The 21,516-nt window shown below is 37.1% G+C and overlaps 1 protein-coding gene across 6 annotated transcripts in view; it reads left to right on the top strand.

Moving 5' to 3' along the window:
• The window catches only part of LOC126299619 (plasma membrane calcium-transporting ATPase 3), a 1,680,486-nt gene that overhangs the window by 1,619,329 nt on the left and 39,641 nt on the right, over positions 1–21,516 (top strand). For all 6 annotated transcript variants that reach the window (XM_049991660.1, XM_049991657.1, XM_049991658.1 and 3 more), the window contains 6 exons: positions 2,563–2,765; positions 3,619–3,725; positions 3,801–3,936; positions 10,619–10,860; positions 14,297–14,561; positions 15,632–15,811. In XM_049991660.1, coding sequence (XP_049847617.1) covers positions 2,563–2,765; positions 3,619–3,725; positions 3,801–3,936; positions 10,619–10,860; positions 14,297–14,561; positions 15,632–15,811 — 1,133 coding nt within the window. The remainder of the gene's footprint in view (positions 1–2,562; positions 2,766–3,618; positions 3,726–3,800; positions 3,937–10,618; positions 10,861–14,296; positions 14,562–15,631; positions 15,812–21,516) is intronic.

The following is a 21,516-nucleotide window of genomic DNA, read 5'->3' as shown; positions in this document are numbered from 1 at the left end:
AGGATGACCGTGAGTGGGCAGTTATTCTGATTACACGTTTTTGAGCAATGAATACTTTTCTACTCAACGATGAATTACCCCAGAATATGATGCCATATGAAGGCAGTGAATGAAAGTGGGCATAGTAAGCTAATTTACTGAGATACTTATCACCAAAATTTGCAATAACCCTAATAGCATACATAGCTGAACTCGGACGTTTCAGCAGACCATCAATGTGTTGCTTCCAGTTTAACCTCTTATCAATGGACACACCTAAAAATTTTGAAAATTCTACCTTAGCTACAGACTTCTGTTCAAAGTCTATATTTATTATTGGAGTTGTGCCATTTACTGTACGGAACTGTATATACTGTGTTTCATCAAAATTTAGAGAGTCCGTTTGCTGAGAACCACTTAATAATTTTGCGAAAAACATCATTTACAATTACATCACTTAGTTCTTTGTTTTTGGGTGTTACTACTATACTTATATCATCAGCAAAAAGAACTAACTTTGCATCTTAATCAATGTGGAATGGCAAGTCATTAATGTATATCAACAACAGTAAAGGACCTAAGACCAAACCCTGTGGGACCCCGTACTTGATAGCCCCCTAGTTTCAGGACTCAGCTGTTATTTTAAAATTACATGAACCACTTATTTCAACTTTCTGCATTCTTCCAGTTAAGTATGAATTAAACCATTTGTGCACTGCCTCAATCAAAGCATAATGATTTAGCTTATCTAAAAAGAATTCCATGAGGATACAAGGTGACCTGGACAGAATTTGTAGTTGATGTAATGAATGGCAGCTAGCTCTAAATTTAGAATAATGTAAGTTAATGTGGATGGGTAGGAAAAGCAAACCCGTAACATTCAAATACAGCATCGTAGTGGCCTGCTTGACGTAGCTATGGCATCTGATATCGTGGCGTAACATTTGCAAAGCAATATGAATGGAATGAGCATGTGAGAATTGTTAGGGGAGGTGAATGTTTGACTTGAGAGAATTTTAGTAAAATTTGGTTCATCTGTAAAGGGGTCAGCATGAAAGACACTAGTACAACCTGTTCTTGAATACTACTGCTGTGTTTGGGATCCACACCAGGTCAGATTAAAGGAATATGTCAAAGCAGTTCAGGGGCAGGCAGCTAGATACTTGGGGTGTTTGTTACATGTAGGTATTACATTGTGATGAATCAGGACAATCTTACAGCTGAAATGCTAAATTGGAATATTTTTGTTAAAAGTTAAACATGTAAGTGTTACAGAGATGCTTTGGGAACTCAAATGGGAATTTCTGGCAGGAAGCATACTTTGTTTTCGAGGAACACTATGGATGAAATTTAGAGAACTCGCATGTCAGGCACGCTGCAGAAGGTTTCTACTGCTGCCGACATACATTTTACATAAGGATAAGATCAGAGAAATTAGGGCTCATACAGGGAATTATAGACAGTTGTTTTTTCCTCACTCTGATTGCTAGTGGAACTGGAATGTTCCAAACTCCTTTGCCTGCTCCTTGTATTCACGGGCAGGTGCAGGCAGGGAAGGCTACGTGCCAATCAGCCCTATTGTACATGTTCCGTGCATGCACATCCACTTGACCTCACCTACAAGCCTGATCTCTGTGTCAGCCCAGCTACCTGTGGGCATTCACATGAGCTGAAACAAGCTGGTGTGACATGAGTGCTAACACAGGTGACACAGTGTGCAATGGGATAGGATATGCCTGTGATGGGATAGAATGTGTGGGATGAGTGCATGGGGCATGTCTCCCACCTATTTTTTCTGAGGGATTTCACCTACTTAGTAACGGGTTAGCTGTAGGCTTGATATAATAATGCTTCATTAATGGATGGTTGGCAGTAAAAGTTCGGGAGATGTGGAAAGAATTTCAGAATGATGACACACACTTTAGAGTATGGGGAAAGGCAGTTCAAGCCATTATTATTGATTAATTTGGGGAGTGGGAAGGACTGAATGCTTCTTTGCAGCTGGTTCATGTCACTAGTTGAAGAATTAGGGCATGTGTGAATTTGACACAGGAGATGTTTGTGGACTAGGTTTGGAGGGTATTGCCTGTCATTGACATCAGTCATAATGCCTGTGATGATCCTAGAGATTTGATTAGCATTTAAAGTTATGCAGGATTTACTGCATAGGGTAACTATGTCACGTCTTGTAGGCTGTAATAGGCCTTTCAACAGATACCTTCTGACAAATAGTAAGCGTGGTTCATCACATCAGTAATGGATCCTTTAACTGTAGAGATGATCGTCTGTTTCAATTTTGTGAATGGCTGTCCATAAGACTTTTAAGATATCATACTACTATTTTTGATCTTATAAAGATAGTAATATGTGGCAAATGGGTAACTGCTAATAGGTGTTTCCATTGTGTTCAGTGGCAGTCGTTTTTGGAAATGGATGATAGTCACCATTTTTTTAAAAATTGTATAGGCAGTAACCAGAAATAAAGTTGTCATTTAATTGTGGATATTTATTACATGACTTCAGTTTTGTAGTGAACTCAGTTTTATTGAAATAGGATGCCATTAATTTTTGTCGTAATTCCAGGTTCTAGTATTGCTGCTTTGACAGTGGTAATACTTGTTGTGCAGTTCTGTGTTAAAACATTTGTTTTTGAAAAAGAAACATGGAAGACATCATATGCTAATGAACTTGTGCGACATCTGATCATTGGTGTTACCGTGTTGGTTGTTGCTGTACCTGAAGGGCTTCCACTTGCTGTAACCCTGTCACTGGCATACTCCGTCAAGGTATGTTACAGTCCATTTTTCTGTCTTTCAGTTGTAAGGGAAGTAAATTTTGTTTATTATACAGAAACACTCCATTATGATTATACTATGCAGGGTGCTTGAATTTCTATTATACTGTGTATTTTCCATGAACTGCTGAAGTTAAAATTATTTGAGGTTCACAATCAGGTATGCAGAAATACATGTTTGTAGTCAGTTGCATAAAAATTGCACCAGTAGATTTGACAATGGTTACTAAAAAACTGACAGTCGTGTAGTAAGGTACGTGTTGAGCTATGACTAATGGAACAATGAGAGAGAGAGAGAGAGAGAGAGACAGAAATATCAGCCTTCCTCAGATGCTATCTGTAAAAAGTACTCTGGGTGTTTGTTACATGTAGGTATTATCTTGTGATGAATCAAGACAATCTTACAGCTGAAATGCTAGATGGGAATATTTTTTTAAAGAGTGAAACATAATTCTGTTTCATTGTTACATAAATCTGGTTTTTATATTTTTTTTTACATGACTGACTAACAAGTTATCTTTTTGCAATATTGTAGTAGATATGAACTAAAATTCTACTTCTATAGTCTGCTGGATAGTAAATTTATTTCGAACTTATTAATTATTTGCTCACACAAAATGTAGAAGTGAAGATAGAGGTGGATAGAAGTACGCTTTCATGTAAAGTGGTCTAAATTAAATTATAAAAAAAAATAAACCTATAAAAATTGAATCCTTGCTTGCACTTGGTTCAGTATTAAAGCAGTTTCTCAATATTTCTCTAGTTTTCATTTCAAAAACATCTCTCTGCATGTAATGAACATGGTTTTTTCTTGGTTAAGTCTCACGTGTTGCAAAATTTTTCAGAAAATGATGAAAGACAACAACCTGGTTAGGCATCTTGATGCCTGTGAAACTATGGGAAATGCTACTGCAATTTGCTCTGATAAGACTGGCACTCTTACCACTAACAGGTAAACTGTTCTTAATCTCACTAAAGTAATTTCTGTTGTTATAACTTCTGATAACATTTTTACCATTTCTTTCAGGATGACAGTGGTACAAACATATATATGTGAAAAATTAAGCAAAACTTTACCAAAATTCTCTGATATTCCAGAGCATGTGGCCAATCTAATGGTTCAAGCTATATCCATCAACTGTGCCTATACCTCACGTGTAATGGTGAGTTTCATCAAGATAATATAGCATACAAAAACTTGCAAGTCTCAATTATGTAGAATTCTATAAACAACATATTAGACTCTTGTCCACTCAGAATATCCTTTGCATTTGCCAGTGAATAAAGTGACTCTTTGAAGTTGTGTTAGTGGAACAGAATCTCACTTAACCATAAGTATACATTGTTAGCAGGTTTCACATCAGTAGGGAAAATTCTGACTGACTTTAACAATAGTATCTAGTTATTTGTGCTGATTCTTCTCTAGTATTGTGAAACAAGTTGCAACTATGAATGGTAATGCAGTCGTTCACTCGTTGCACATTTTACTTTACATAACTGTGGTTTTTAAAAATAACATTTAAGGTTAACAAATCCTTCCACAGTATTAAAAGTTTCACAGCATGTGTACTGGTGATATGATGCCTACACTGCAGTTTTAGATGGTGGTCCAACAGACTGATTGGCATCTGTAAAATGTAAGCCTGAGAATATTGGAATACATGAAAGCACAATACTGTGTATGTCTTAAAGGATTAATTTAATTTACCAGTTTTCAACTTACAAAGCTGTCATTAGACTGTAAATGACTATATCTATCAAAGAAATTACAACTGAATTACCACTGCATTCTCAAAGATGACATTTACTGTGTGTTTTTGCCTCAGTCAGGTAACATCTTCTACAGTGTTGTTCACAAATATTGTAACTCCTTTGATTATAGTCGGTCTGATGGCGTTGTAAGCTAAAAATAAGTTAACTAAATAAATTAATTCTGTAGAACATACACAACTTTTCATTTATTATGGTGTTCTACCAAGAAGCAATGGGAGAATCAGTTACTATGAGAATATTACAGCTTACGCATAACTCAAAAATGGTTCAGATGACTCTGAGCACTATGGGGCTTCACTACGCATTAACTACTCTAGTGATATGTAATGAGATTCTGTTTGTTCGAACGAGCTATGAGCATTCTTTTTTCATATCATACAGATGTGTAACTTTTTCATTTACATACTATACTACTAATTAATTTTGGAACTGAAGAACTCTGTTACGTATTCATATGCCTGAATCTAACCTTAATTGTGTGTCAGAACTGTTCACTCAAGAATTATAGTGCAAGAAATTGTTGCTATCTGCATTGCAACTGTATTAATATAAATTTTGTATACTTTGAATTCTGTTCAAATACAGAATTTCTTACTTACTTTTGTGTTGGTACTTCTTTCCTTTGTCACATGTTCTTGTGTGTGCCATCTGTCAGTACTTCAGTAATAGAAAACTGTATCACATATTTCAAAGGACATCATTTTTGCCATTGACTGTAGAAGTTACTTATCTCACAACTGCAGTTTTGGCCCTTGGGTCATTTCCTAGTGGTACTGAAGATGATTTTGCTTCAGCACCTGTCAGACTTCCTAAAATCTTCCCACATGTATCTGGGGTTGCATGAATATAAATTTGGGAGGATTTTTAAGTCTGACATCTGCTGAAGCAAAATCTTTTGCAGTATCACTTGAAAATGACCCAAAGACCGAAAGGGCAATTGTGAAATAAATAACTTCTGCAGTCAATGGCAAATATGATGTGCTTTACAAAAAATTCTACATGACTATGAACTCAAACCATGAAAATCTGAACGTACTGCAGTTGCTGATATATGTACGTGACTTGCAATTTGTATCTGTTCTCCCCCCCCCCCCCCCCCCCATCCAGTTAATAAAGGACTAAAGATAGGATGTTTTCAGATAGTCACTGTTGTTGCAAAAGGAAATGGTTCTCACTTGCCCATGTAGTGCATTACTGTAATCCTTCATTTAGCAACTGTTAAGCAAGAGACCTTAAAGGTCTTTTAGATACTGTTGACCAGTTGTGCAGTAACTTACCAGCCTATAAAAATTGCCAAAAGTAGAAGTAAAAATGCCAGTTATGCATAAAGATGAAATCGTACTGTCTCCCTCCTTCACTTAAGTCTTACCTTTTTTATTCCTGCAGACAATGTACCATTTCCTCAACTTCATCTCACAGTGTTTCATGAAGATACGTCCCATCTTCTGTGACTGTCACGTTGTCATCCTTTACCCCAGCCTCCCCACCTACTAACACTGCTGAATGTTAGTGTCGGTTTCAAAAACTACACATCAGAAGGTTGTGTAATTAGATTTTTTTGGTTCAGTTACACAATTAAAGTAAAATCATTGGTGATACAGTATATACCTTAAGCATAATTGCACAAGTGTAGTAGTAGTAGTAGTAGTAGTAGTAGTAGTAGTAGTAGTAGTAGTAATCCCTTTACCCCTTTTAGTGTGATCAGTTGGTTCAGGACAGAACTAATGAAGCCTCGGACAAGTGCTGTCATGGTCGGGGACGACACTTGAACCCTATGCCCGTCCACAATGGTAACGACACTGCTAGCCACACGGAAAATGATTTAAATTCAATTAGAGGTGTTTTGCAGGACATGCTTCCTGCAACCACCGTAGAAGGAAAACAGACAGAGGATGAGATGGTCTGATTAAGTTAACCAACAGCTCATGTTCTGTTATTACCAAGCAACAAACTTAGGAACCAACACAACTGGATACAGATCACAAGTATACACAACATTTATTACCAGATACCCAGAATTAAATTTTTTAACAGAACAAAGACTAGCTGATCAGATCCGTGTAATAAACAAGAATAACAGGATACCCCAGTCAGAATTAGAAAACATCAAACAAGTAAATAAATACTGGAACAAAATAATGTACAGTCAAAAGAAGAAGAAGAAAATACCAAACATCCCAGAGCAAACAAACCAAGAACACACACATCAATTAAACAATCAGAGGAGAACGAAATCTTAAGACAGCCACCAGATGAACAACAAATAGAACATGAAGTGACACACATGTTAGATATAGAAGAGAAATTTCAGCTGACATATATAGAAAACAAAGACACAAATACAGACATTAGACCATTCTTGCATAGACCACCAAATAACCCACAAGTCGAAACAACAATAACTACTATCAACACAATCATACACAACAAAATAAATGAAAATACAACTATGGAAGAGTTACAATTACTGGTTTATGTAGGAGCACTCCCTACACTAAATATACACACTAGTCAGAGATCAGAACCAACCAACACACAGTTGAAACCAACAAAACAAGCATGGCAACACAGGCTACAGATCAGAATAGAAAAACTTAGAAAAGCCATTGGAAAGCTAACACAATTTATAAGAAATTAAATATCATACAAAAACGAAAAAGGTTAGGTAAAATATCACAACAAGAAGCGATAGAGCAATAAGATGAAAAGAAGCAAAAATTACAAGCATTGGCCAAACGACTTAGAAGATAAAAAAAAGTGAAAACAGAAGGAAACAAAACCAAACATTCAACACAAACAAAAGAAATTTTACCAGGCAATAGATAACACACAGATTAAAATAGACAATCCGCCAAACGTAACAGACGTGGAACACTTCTGGAGCAACATATGGTCAGACCCGATACAACATAACAGATATGCACGGTGGATACAAGCAGAAATACACACACAAAAGATGATACCATGAATGCCCGAAGCAATAATTTTGCAACATGAAGTCACCCAAGCAATTAATTCTACTCAAAATTGGAAAGCCACTGGAAAAGATAAAATATAAAATATCTGGCTAAAGAAGTTCACCTCAACACATTCACATCTAACTAAACTATTTAACAGTTACATTGCAGACCCATACATATTCCCTGATACATTTACACATGGAATAACTTATCTGAAACCTAAAGATCAAGGCACACACAGCAAACCCAGCTAAATACCGCCCCATAACATGCCTACCAACAATATACAAAATATTAACTTCAGTCATTACACAGAAATTAATGACACATACAACACACAACAAAATTATAAATGAAGAACAAAAAGGCTGCTGCAAAGGAGCACAAGGATGTAAAGAGCAACTGATAATAGATGCAAAAGTGACGTATCAAGCTAAAACCAAACAAAGGTCGCTACACTACGCATACATTGATTACCAAAAAGCTTTTGATAGTGTACCCCATTCATGGTTACTACAAATATTGGAAATATACAAAGTAGATCCTAAATTGATACAGTTCCTAAACATCGTAATGAAAAATTGGAAAACCACATTTAATATCCAAACAAATTCAATTAATATCACATCAAAGCCAATACAGATTAAGTGTGGAATATACCAAGGAGACTCATTAAGTCCTTCCTGGTTCTGCCTTGCTCTGAACCCACTATCCGACATGCTAAATAATACAAATTATGGATATAATATTACTGGAACATACCAACACAAAATCACACATTTGCTATATGTGGATGATCTAAAACTATGGGCAGCAACAAATCAACAACTCAACCAATTACTAAAGATAAAAGAAGTATTCAGCAATGATATAAATATGGCTTTTGGAACAGACAAATTTAAGAAAAATAGCATAGTCGAGGGAAAACACACTAAACAAGAAGATTACATATTGGTTAACAACAAAAATACTGGAAACAGAATTGACAGCAAGAAACAAGACAAAAGCTATAAATACTTATGCTATACCAATATGGACCTACTCGTTTGGAGTAGTGAAATGGAATAACACAGACCTAGAAGCACTCAATACACTTACACAATCAGCGCCACAAATATAGAATACATCACATACATTCAGCAACAGAAAGATTCACATTAAGCAGAAAGGAAAGAGGAAGGGGATTTAGCGACATAAAAAACCTACATTATGGACAGGTAGACAATTTGAGAAAATTCTGTATAGAATGAGCAGAAACTAGCAAAATACACAAAGCAATCCCTCATATAAATACATCGGCTACACGTCTGCAATTTCATAAACACTTCTACAACCCTTTAGATCACATAACATCAACAAATACGAAGAAAGTAAATTGGAAAAAGAAAACACTACATGGCAAGCACCTGTATTATCTAACACAGCCACACATCGATCAAGACGCATCCAACACATGGCTAAAAAAAGGCAATATATACAGTGAGACGGAAGGATTCATGATTGCAATACAAGATCAAGCAATAAACACCACATATTACAGCAAGCATATTATTAAAGATCCCAATACCACAACAGATAAATGCAGACTTTGCAGACAACAAATAGAAACAGTAGATCACAAAACAAGCGGGTGTACAATACTAGCAAATACAGAATACCCCAGAAGACATGACAATGTAGCAAAAATAGTACATCAACAGCTCGCCTTACAACATAAACTAATAAAACAACATGTTCCCACAAACAAGTATGCACCACAAAATGTACTGGAGAATGATGAATACAAATTATACTGGAACAGAACCATTATAACGGATAAAACACCACCACATAACAAACCTGACATCATACTCTCCAATAAAAGAAGAAATTAACACAACTAATTGAAATATCCATACCCAAAACAACAAATATACAGAAGAAAACAGGAGAAAAAATTGAAAAATACATCCAACTGGCTGAGGAAGTCAAAGACGTGTCATCAGGATAAAGTTGACATTATACCAATTATACTATCAACTACAGGAGTCACTGCACAATATCCACCAGTACATCACTGCAATACAGCTACATCCAAACGTATTTATACAAGTACAGAAATCTGTAATTATTGATACATGTTCAATTACCCGAAAGTTCCTAAATACAATGTAACATTTACTGTACAGTTAAAAGGGAGTCACGCTTGATCAAGGTCCGTGTCACTTTCCATTTTTAACCAGACATAACGTCTGAGAAAGGATTATTATTATTATTATTATTATTATTATTATTATTATTATTATTATTATATTATTATTAACATTATTGACAATAGTGGATGCAAAATTTGTTCGTGATCCATGCAGCTGGTTGAGGAGGAGAGGGGCTGAAGTAGTCATCGGGATTGTGTTGTAAGTGGCCACCACATGGTAGGGGCAACATTAATATGCAAATTAAGCCTAATCTGACATACTTTAATAGCATCTTACACACTGATGTGCTTGACTATGAAGTGTTCATTCAACACCTACAGTGGAGCCTGCAATGAATTACTGCCAAACAGCTAAGAGAGTGGGTGCCTCTTCAGCCAAAGAAATGTTATTGCCCAATCCTCGTGGCAAAAGCTCATTATTTGCATTGTGCTGACTTAAACAAACATGCTCTACTTTGAACACGAAGTTGATAGAAATGAGGTCATTTTTTATTAATATTACTGACTGAAGTTCTTTAAAGTGAAGATTTATTTACAATCTGACTGAACTGTGGTATTATAGCACCCATCTTCTGTGGCATACGGAAATACAAAACCCTTCTTCTAGTATCATGACACTTCCCTAACCCTCCTTTAGCAAGGTTACATATAAGTATGCCCATTATACATCTTCAGTCCATATTATTTTATGAGTACTGACCTTCAGTTAATAAATGCTCACTGCAGAGCATGAGTGTTTTAAAATTAATGAAATTCATACCACTAAAATAGATGTGAATGCCAGAAGTCTGTGTCCGTTCAGAGTTTCACAACCTGTTCATATTATTTTCCTTCGCTAATTTAAGAAAATAAAATTCTTAGTATTGTGTTGCTGATAACTGTACACTGTTTATCATTTGCATGTTTGCACCTTTGTAGCCACCAGATGAACCTGGAGAATTGCCAAAGCAAGTTGGAAACAAGACAGAGTGTGCTCTTCTGGGATTTGTTCAAGCCATGGGCAAAAATTACCAGACCGTAAGAGATGACACACCAGAAGAGGTGTTCACAAGGGTGTACACCTTCAATTCTGTGAGGAAGTCGATGAGTACTGTGGTACCAAGACAGGGAGGTGGTTATAGACTCTTTACCAAAGGAGCTTCAGAAATAATGTTAAAGAAGTAAGTAGCACTGCAAAGCTTTTTAAAGAAATGGTTATTAAATAGATGCCAACTTCTGTTTTATTTCATGAATTGCTATAATCAGAATTCTTTCTTGTGAATTCTTTGAAGTATCACTAAGAATGTGGCAATACATTGTTCTTCCCTCAGTATTGAGAAACAATAGTAGCTCATTGTGGATAAGCAATACAGTCAGTAAGAAGTAATTGTCCACCATGTGCCAATACAATTATCGCCATTATAGCTAGGAGAGAATTGTAAATCATATGCTTCTACAAATACCTTGATGATAAATTAAAGGAAAATTGTGACTCCGTGTCGCCTTTTCCTACTCGGCCTCCTTGTGAGGCATAAAAATAGTAACACATCTTATGAATAGCATGCACTTAGTTAAATGCTGAACTGTTGCCAGTCATAAGTCATCTTATGGTGAGTGATTGAACAGTAGCACATTCAATGGCATTCAGTGCTGAATTAAAGATGTCATAACACTCCTGTAGCAGGCTTGAATTATCTTGCTGGTGGTGGTAATGGCATTTCTGTTCAACAATAGTTCTACTACATAATGTGCGTGCGTGCGTGCGCTCTGTTTTACAAGTAACACGTAGGTTAATGTCGTGACCATTTTCTTAAATGGTTCATCAGTCCAGATTAATTCCTTCAACATGGTCATAGTCAGTTCTTCTTCTAGTTGTATTAAACACTCAAACCAAGAAACTGGGTACACTCTTGGGCTGTGAGAATATACTGCTTTATCAGCTAGATGGGTGTTATCTGCACTAATACAGGATTAAGATGTCAATCACAGATGTGAAGATGCATCCAAATGCTTAAGATAATGCCATGTCAAAGTAAATTCTTGCAATTATCAGTGAACTGATAAGTGTTTTAAGTATACAGGGTGTCCCATTTACCTTGGCCACCCTAAATAACTCTTTGTCCAGATGCAAATTAGAAAATGTTTCAAGCAGGTGTTCTTCAGCCATTGGGGGGTAGGGGGGAGACTTCAATCAGCAAGATTACCTTCATTGTAGCTTTGTCTTTTACAAAGATATGAACAGCAGTATGACTCTTTTAAATGGTAACCTGTATTTTTTATTCGGTAATTCATTTCCTCTCCTAAAGGCGTATTCAAAAATGTATCACAGTCTACCATTCACTGGAACACAACGTTATTAATTACTTAACACAACATTAACATTGACACTCCAGCACTTAGTGCAGGTACTCGGGGTAATGGAACACATTAATATGCTGACGTTGCAGAGGACAGATGTAAACATAAGTAGAATGCACACCCATCAATCTGTCAACCATTGCCAGTTCAAGAGTTGTGCGAGTAGAACATACACAAATGAAGAGAAGGCAGAAATGCTACTCATCTGTGGGGAATGTAAGTTAGTAGAAAAGTAATTGCAATACAGTTTCCTTCTGTATGAGTACATTTAGTACAGTAGTTTAGTCCTTTTAAATACTGTTTGTGTAGAGTAGGCATACAGTAAAGGCTGTCCTTCCCACAAACAGCATCGACATACCATTTCTTATATTGCTGTTGTTGTTGAAGGTAGGCAAAATGTACCTAGGCAGCGGAACTGTACAGAGAGTGCTAACCTGACAAGAACCCACCTTCCCAATGGATGTTTTCTCGTCTTGTTGCGATGCTTCAGGAAATGGGAAGTTTCAGCCCATGACAACACAAGTTTTGGCATTCCTAAAACCAGTGTTCATCGTATTTTTACACGTCACTGGTTCAATGCTTACCATGTACACCTACATCAAGAATTGCACGAGAATGGTCTCCAGAATCGTGTACAGTTATGTCAAAGGGCACAGCAACAAATCCTTGCCTACCCGAACTACTTCTCCAATGTTCTATTTACCGATGAATGTTCCTCCTCAAAGGACAGGTAAATACAGGGAACATGCATTATTGGTCCAGCAACAACCCACGATGGCTTAGACAGGTGGAACATCAGCGTTAAGAGTTAACGTCTGTTGTGGGATGCTTGGTACTAAAATTATTGGCCCTTATTTCCTTAATGGTAGTCTAAGCGGCATGGCATATGCCAACATCCTCGGATGAATTCTCCCTCTTCTTCTGGATGAAGTGCCACTAAGAACCAAAATGCGTATGTGGTATCAACATAAGGGATATCTAGCACGTAATGCTTTGGGTACACATTGTGTTCTGAACCGTAGGTATTATGCCAGATGGATTGGTCGAGGAGGAACAGTTACTTGGCCTGCTAGGTCTCGTGATTTAAATCCTCTGGACTTTTTTCTTCGGGGATGCATTAAAGATGTTGTCTATTGCAATATTCCAACAACTCCAGAGGACATACAGGAATGTATTGTGCTTGCTTGTAATTCTCTTCAGCAGGCAGCACTGGAAGCAGTAAATAATTATTTCACTCAACGAGTGCACCAGTGTATTGGTGTCCAGGGTCACCACTTTGAGCACCTTTGAATGTTCTTCTCCTGGGCAATGGTACAGGAGTCACTCAATTTTGTGTTGTGTTTTTTACTTGGTTTTAATTTGTTTTCTGACCACTCTAGCATGTAGACGAGTTTGTGATCCCTGGCTTGAAGTCAATGTTGTGTTATGTAATTAATAACATTGTGTTTCAGTGAATGGTACACTGTGATACATTTTTGAATAGTTCCTTTGGAGAGGAAACGGATTACCGAATAAAAAATACAGGGTGCCATTTAAAAAGAAGTTATGCCGCTGTTCATATCTTTGAAAAAAGAAAGAAAGAGAGAGAGAGGAGAAGGAGAAGGAGAAGGAGAAGGAGAAGGAGAAGGAGAAGGAGAAGGAGAAGGAGAAGGAGAAGGAGAAGGAGAAGGATCTAAAAGGAAGGCAATCATGCCAATGGATGTCCCCTTGACGGCTAAAGAGAATTTGCATGAAACATTTTGTAATTTGCATCTGGACAAACAGTTATTTAGGGTGGTCAAGATAAATGGGACACCCTGTATATGGTGACAGGAGTGGCGGAGACATTTGACGGCTTTGATTGATTGGAACAAATGAATGAGAAATGTGGAAGAAAAAGTGACTTACATTGGAAACAAGAGTGGACTTAGTGTGGCACAGAGATATTGGCAAAATAAAGCAGAATGTTAAGTGGGAAGAATTTAGCTCCTCCATACCTGAAAATGTGAAATGTGTTTAACCACCTGCTCATAATAATTTTTTTTTTTTTTTTTTTTTTTTATCCTGAAGGGACTGTAAACTTCAGAGCTACGAAAGTGAACTGTGTGGCCTTTTTATATATATTGCAATAAAGAGATCGAGCCATATCCCTGGGAATTATGCCACCACATTTACAAATGTCGTTTCCCCTCGTGTTAAAGGGTTGCATATTTTCATTTTTTCTTTTGTTGTGAATTAAGTGGCAGAAATTGTGACTATATTGTGTGTTAAATTTTGCAGATGTGCATTTATCTACGGTCGTGATGGACACCTGGAGAAGTTCACTAGAGAAATGCAAGATAGGCTTGTGCGACAGGTGATAGAACCCATGGCATGTGATGGTCTTCGTACCATCTCCATAGCGTATAGAGATTTTGTGCCAGGAAAGGCTGAAATAAATCAAGTTCACATTGACAATGACCCTAATTGGGATGATGAGGAAAATATTGTCAACAACTTGACTTGCTTGTGTGTTGTGGGGATTGAAGATCCTGTCCGACCTGAGGTAAGAGATGGTTTAAAGTTTATCACGTTTTGGTATTAGTTTGTCATAAATTAAAATTTCCTATACAACCGTAGTGATATAATTAATTTTTACTGCCATGTGAACATTAACCATCAGCTTCACAGAAATTTGATAGAATTTTATCTGAAATGAGTATCTTTGGAGACAATTATACGAAGGAAATTTGTGCTAATGATGGCTTTCACATCATCTTTATTATATGAGCATCACCTTTTCAACTTTTACAACCGACTACTAAATGACACAATTGAAATATAATTACTATCGTTCTAAAATTTATTTAGTATTTCCATAACAGTGGCAGCTTAGAAACAGGCTAAGCAGATTGTAAAAAAAAAAGTGAAATTTCACAAGAAGGTTGTTGTTAAGAGACTTGACATGCACAGAATGGAGGCATCCTCAGGCATATCAGGCACTGATAAATTAGATTTTGTGTGAACAAAGCAAAGCAGCAATCAACTGTTCATTAGAGCACATGCAAAAATCTGTTCATTTCAAAGACAAATCTTCTAGGAAACAAAAACATCTTATACCAAAAATGAGTTTTTTCATTGTTTCAGTAAAAGCTTGAAAGGTGGCGCTTCTAAATATACTGGTTTCTTGAGAATACTAGGAAAGGGCAGAGGGTTGATGTAGGAGAAATGATGTCTGTAATTCAGGTTTAATGAAAATTTTACTAGAAATGCATTTGTCACATGCAGTTGGGGGAGAGAGAGAGAGAGAGAGAGAGAGAGAGAGAGAGAGAGAGAGAGAGAGAGAGAGAGAGAGAGAGAGAGAGGAAAAAAACTTCCTACTAATACTTGGAAGCAAGAAATTTACATCTTTCAAAGGAGGCAGACTGTTTCAGAGGTGCAGTCAACTGTAGCTGAAATAAAATAAAAAACATAGAGAACGCATTGTTTTCCACTACAGGTTCACTCACAGAGCCTTCAATAGCAATTATTTTTATAGTTCAATTTAATTGTTAAAATTTTGTTGGGTAGGTCATTTCGTTATACCTTGAACCCACTTTTGATCAAAAAATTATTTTTCTTGCTCTCTTTCTTAAGGTACCAGATGCCATAAGGAAGTGTCAGCGAGCTGGAATCACTGTTCGGATGGTGACTGGTGATAATATAAACACTGCTAGATCAATAGCGTCAAAATGTGGAATTATAAAACCCGGTGATGACTTCCTTATTTTGGAAGGCAAAGAATTCAACAGGAGAATAAGAGACAGCAATGGAGAGGTAAGCATTGTGTAAAGTAGAATTCATGCCTCTTTTGTTCTGGCTATCACTTTCATGTAAATGGAGACTTCCATAACTGGATAGGGAAGAGACACCCATTTTAAATGGTGCAGGAAGTGGCTGGTTAAATTGAGAACTGAATTCAAATTTCTCGTCTTTAGGCCTAAATTAGGGGTGTAGAAACTTTGTAGGACTGCAGATCATACTGTCATACTTTGGTTCAATGAGTTTCACTTTGAAACAAAACACTACATTAATTTCAGAATGGCTTTTATTTTTGGGTTGATTCTTGTCATAGCTAAGTGTAAAATTAATTGCAAAATTGTCATCGGTGAAACAATTCGTTCCGATGTTGGTGTTGTCGTTGCTGTTCATTCAGGAAAAATTTGGTTCACATATATCCAGGGCTGCTGTAAAAGATACATTAGTTTCCGAAGTATTAAGTGTACAAATATGATTGATTGCAGGAATAGAACTGTGAACTTTTGCCTCTCTGATCACACAAGTCCAAGTGGTAGTTAAATTTGTTCCATATCTTAAGTAATAACTTACTGTTACTGGTCAGCACTGATGGATTCTCTGAGCTGTTTGTGTTCTTGGGATTAGGGTATGTGAAAGCAGTACTCCAAAAGAAAAAGTAACAAGGCGTTAAGGTGTTACGTCAGGCGAAGGGAACAGACCAAACCTTCGTAACTTCACAAAATCCAGGAATGTGCACTACACTGTAAAATTAAATTCTCAGGTCAGTAATTTAGCCAGCTGCAGAAACAACTGCAACATATCAAGGTAAGAGGTACCCATCACAGTTCTCTTACAGAGGAAAAAGACCCATATATCTTCGTCTGTGACACTGCGTGGAAAACACAAAATTTGGTGACCCTTGTTCATCTGCCACAGTTTCGTGAGGATTTTCTATGCACTACACTGCAACAAATATACTTCTACATGTAATACTATGGAAAATATAGAATTATAAAAAGAAATTGAGAAAAGTTTTTGTAAGTAGCCATTTATAGTACTCCTCTATATTAACCGAGAGACTCTACCACGTGTAATCCATTATGTGACAATTTATTTTCTATCAGCACAATAATAGTTAATCAGGTGTCCATCACAAAATTCATTTAGAAATGTCTCATTATTTTGTATGTTGAAAAGTTCAAGCTGCATCTGTTCTGGTGCACTTTCAAGCAAAATGGCAAAAGGATTGTTTCATAAATTGAGCAATGGCTTCCTCTTGTAAAAATATCTGAATCAAGACTGGAATTCTGATATCAAGTTACCAATTTTTTCATCATATGCACACATGAAGCTGGTGTTAAACTTCTCGGGTGTTTATTTATAGTTGGGTAAATGGCTGTGGTTTCCGTGCTTCAGTCTGCTTTGAAACAGATTAAACTTAGACAGAAAGAACAAAGATAAAGTTGAGTGATATATTTTTCATTGTCTTGAAATTTTACATTCAACATATTCAAATAACTGGTATTGTTTTAGAAATATTTAATTACGTAATGAATCTCGAAATTCCCCCCCCCCCCCCCCCCCCGAGGGTATGTCAGTCCTCTAAGTCCATAATTTAAATTTCATCAAATAAATTCAATAACTATTCAAACTTCCATTGGATCTTTGCCCTTAAAGAAACTGTGTGAACTATCTGTGACAACATACACTGAGATTTTGTGAAATTAAATGTTGAATTTAAACTTTCGTTACTCATTCAGTACATAGACTCCTAGGCACAAAGTTGCCTGTTCAATTATATGGTGCAATTTGGTCGAATCGGAACATTCCTAAGTGCTGTTTCAGTAATGCTACAAATACATCATTAATTCCTATCGTGGAAGTTGCTTAGCTGGTCTGAATACCTGCCGAGTTGCTCAAATCCATATAAAGCTTTGAACACAATTTCAAGAATCGAGTAAATGTATTGCTATCCCTGTTTTGCTTTGGCTGTGAATGCACTCCAGTCAACTGCTCCCATACTTACCTCATGTGTTACATCTTGTGCAAATATGTCAGTTCATTCATCAACAGCCAATGAAAAATAAGCATACTTCCTTGAGTTAGTTGTTAACTGGACCTTTATATATGCTGACATTGCAGTTACTTTTCCTCTTTTCACAGTCATCTGATTTAACTGAATTCTCTCTGTGTTGGGCTAATTCTGGACAGACTGTTTCAGAAGCTATATTGAAACAATTTTTGATGAAATTTCCATAAATGGCTGGCAACTTTCTGCTGTAAGGTGATACATTTCAGAACTTACTTCTACTGCAGTTTATGAATCTCTAACAGGTTTTGTGAACTTCTCTTGCTGACATGACAAGTCTTGTTCCAGGACAGATGTTATTTGTTTACATAATTCTAACACTTCTCAAAATGCAGAATCCCTCTTGATATTGTATCCCTTTGGGACAGTCTAAACATTTCTGCAGATGAGAGGGAACCCCCACCCCCCCTGCCTTTGCCGCTTTTTGTGCTGCAGAAACCTGTTCCTGAGATGGACATTTTGACACAGATGATGCCCAGCACACTATTAACCACTATGAGCACCTGTAAATGCCAAAGCAAAGTGAGTAAAGGCATAGTGATCCAAGCAGCTATGACAGAAGAGACCAGCAACATTTTCACAGTGAGCATTGAGAAGGCACGCCAAAGGCAGAGTGCCTCTCAATGTCCACTTCCCCTATCATCCATAAAGAAAAAGGGTTAATAGAAAGAATTACAGCATTCAGGTAAAAATCTGTCCCAGGCACATCAGACATTGTTGTGGCAGGGCTGGCTGATATGGAAGATAACTTGAAGTTACGTGGCTCGTCATCACATCCAAGCAGCCCCTCCACTCTCCCTCGCACTGAAAGTGCCTCATGACCCTGGCACAAGGCTTGGGTAAATCAGAACACAACCACTGTAATGGCTCCTATACTCCAGTTAGGGCACTGCATCCATAAGGTGAATTTGCACAAGTAGGGGTCATCTACATCATTTGCTATGCACATGCACGCAGCTGGTACATCACTCACTCGCTGTCATGCGATGCTTAATTGTGGAGTGACGCGCAACAACTGCTTGGCTTTGCCACACAGGTAAGGAAACTGACTCCTACCTATACGTCTTCGAGACAATGTAGTAGCACTAATGGGGCCCAGCAAACATTCAAATGCATTTAGGATTAGAATTTCTTTTTAGCTATAGATTTTCTGTTTTCTGTGGAGAAAGTGTGTGCTGTGAACCTGAGATTCACCAAGTGTTACCACAGTACAATGAAAATTAAAGTGAGAACCAAATATTAAATGTTATTAAAGGTCATTTTTGAGTTGTGGAACTGTATATTTCCATGAAATAGCTGATCAGTGCTCGCTTTGTCAGCCGCTAAAAGCGTACTGACATGTAGATGTTTTTTGAATGTAACAAATTAAAAAGAATTGTCAAGAGTATGACAACAACACGATAAATTGTCAACTTTATGAGCAACCAAAAAACCTTCAGTCCAGTTACACCATAGACACTTGAGAGTAGTTGAACTAGTAGGACTCGTCACATTTGATAACAGAAAGAGAAAGGAAGTGTGAGGTGTGGAGGTAAAAACAGAGAGGTATTATTTGAGTAGATTTCTACCTTGATAATTATTTGAATAAGTAGATCATGCAAACAATCTATTCACCAATAAAGTATCTACAAATTAAATAAAAAATAACAAAAAATGTCACCATGTTTTCTTTGCTTACTTCTTGTACGGAATTTGTATTTGTTCCTTTGGCTCGTGCAGTTTCTGTTTTGTAAATAATTTTGTCCAAAAATGTGGCTAAGATACAGACCACTTAAGGTTTGATCCTCGATCGCTACTACAATGTTCTCTGTTCGTATTACTTCTTTCACCTATAACAATGACAATAATGCCAAGCCAAGTTGGACGGTGTTTCGGAGTGTGTGTTGAATCGTACATCCCCCTTATACAGGCTGTACCCGATCAGAGACTGGAGGAAATCAAGGCACACCACCATCCTTCAAGTTTAGCACAGCTCTACTTGATTTGCAGTGTAACAAATAAAATATAAGCAGACGGCCTCAGCAGTTTGGGTTATAACGATCTAGGCAGCCACAATGTTACGCAGCCAATTCAGCCAGCCAGCTGACGGTCAGTCATGACCAATCAGCACAGCGAGATGACTTGGAACTTTTTACGCCTCTTTTTCTTGAAACAAATGTACTTTACAATAATTATAAAAATTACTTTTCTGCAATTTTACTTTCTTTACGCACTGTGGATTATAAGTTCACTTGCATAGATGCTGCAACATACAGAAAATTTATGCCGTTAGTTTTGCATGAAAATTTAATTATTAGACAATTACAAATATCAAATAAAGACCCCATATCAGAGAAGGGAAAACCGATGGGTTGCATCATTGTTGGAGATGAGGCATTTGGAATATTAGAAAATTTAACGAGTCGTTACGCAGAGAGGAGCTTAACAATAAAACCTCATTTAAAAACCAACTGTCTTGGACTAGGCAGTTTATAGAATACACTCTGGCAGATAAGTGGAGAATGGAAAATTTTCATCACCCAGTGGATATTCAAGAAGAATTTGCAGTTGCCATAATAAATGCATGCCGTATTTTACAAAATAAGCTGCCAGAAACAGACAGCTATAAATTTAAAGACACAATGTACTTCCTTGCAGAGATGGAAATTCCCCCCAAGTCCAGCAAGCTATTAAGTCATCACAAAATTCGTTTTAGGAGGTAAGGTAGGTTTGGTTGCTTACACAACTGCACGGGCACTGAAGGCAGCCGTGTAAGTTCTCCACAAGACAGCCTACTCACAATTGGCAGTGTGCAGCCAGCTGGCTGTTGCAGCGGCCCAGTATGTGGGCAACAATGCACGTCATTTTCTTATTAGCTGCTGCCTACTGTGTTATAGCCCTACTACACTACTGACTCGGTGCCCTTTATCTGTCTCTGGACCTGCCAATATATGTGCCTCTTCCATTGCTAAGATAGTGCAAGAAGTCTGCATAAGCAGCCAATGATGAGAATGCAGCTGACAAAAACTCTCAATCTTCAAAACCTTTCTTAGACTGGTAACACTATCAGGTACATCTGTCTCAAAGTATAGTTACGCAATTCGTGGTTGTAGTGCTACGAAAGGAGTGAACCAAGCAAGAACGTGGTGGTTCCTGATGATAAACATCACCAGACTTTAAATTAAGTATCCTAAAATGTTTACAGAATGCTGCTAGACATCCAGAGTAACCCAGATTGTTTTAGAAATAACTCTCAGTGATCTTGTCATTAGAATATGGAGTACTTTCTTCATCCAACATCAGTCTTTGCAGTTATATGGATCTTAGAGATTGAAAAACTTTTGAAAGAGGCACTGGGTTTGAGAATGTAAGATCGTTCACTATAATGCAGCACACTTGCAACATGTGTACCACGAATGTGTCAAGAGATGATTGGGAAAATATTTTTTGCATTTTGCAGCAAAGTCTTATGGCCTATATAAAAGCAAGCAATTCATCTCTATTGCTGTCCATGACAAAAGTAGGCTTAAAACAAACTTCAGACAAATAATAGCTAAAGAAATGTCCAGAAAATTGGGTCAAGAGTTTTGAATCATGGATGATGAAAGTGTGTTCATTCGTGTAAATGAATGTTTTGAATAAAATTTTTTAGTCACAAATAATGAATAGTCATTTA

The sequence above is a fragment of the Schistocerca gregaria genome, chromosome X (assembly GCF_023897955.1).
Source record: "Schistocerca gregaria isolate iqSchGreg1 chromosome X, iqSchGreg1.2, whole genome shotgun sequence".
Taxonomy (NCBI): Eukaryota; Metazoa; Arthropoda; class Insecta; order Orthoptera; family Acrididae; genus Schistocerca; species Schistocerca gregaria.
Note: the sequence above shows the minus strand (reverse complement) of the source record. Positions and strands in the feature narration are given on the sequence as shown.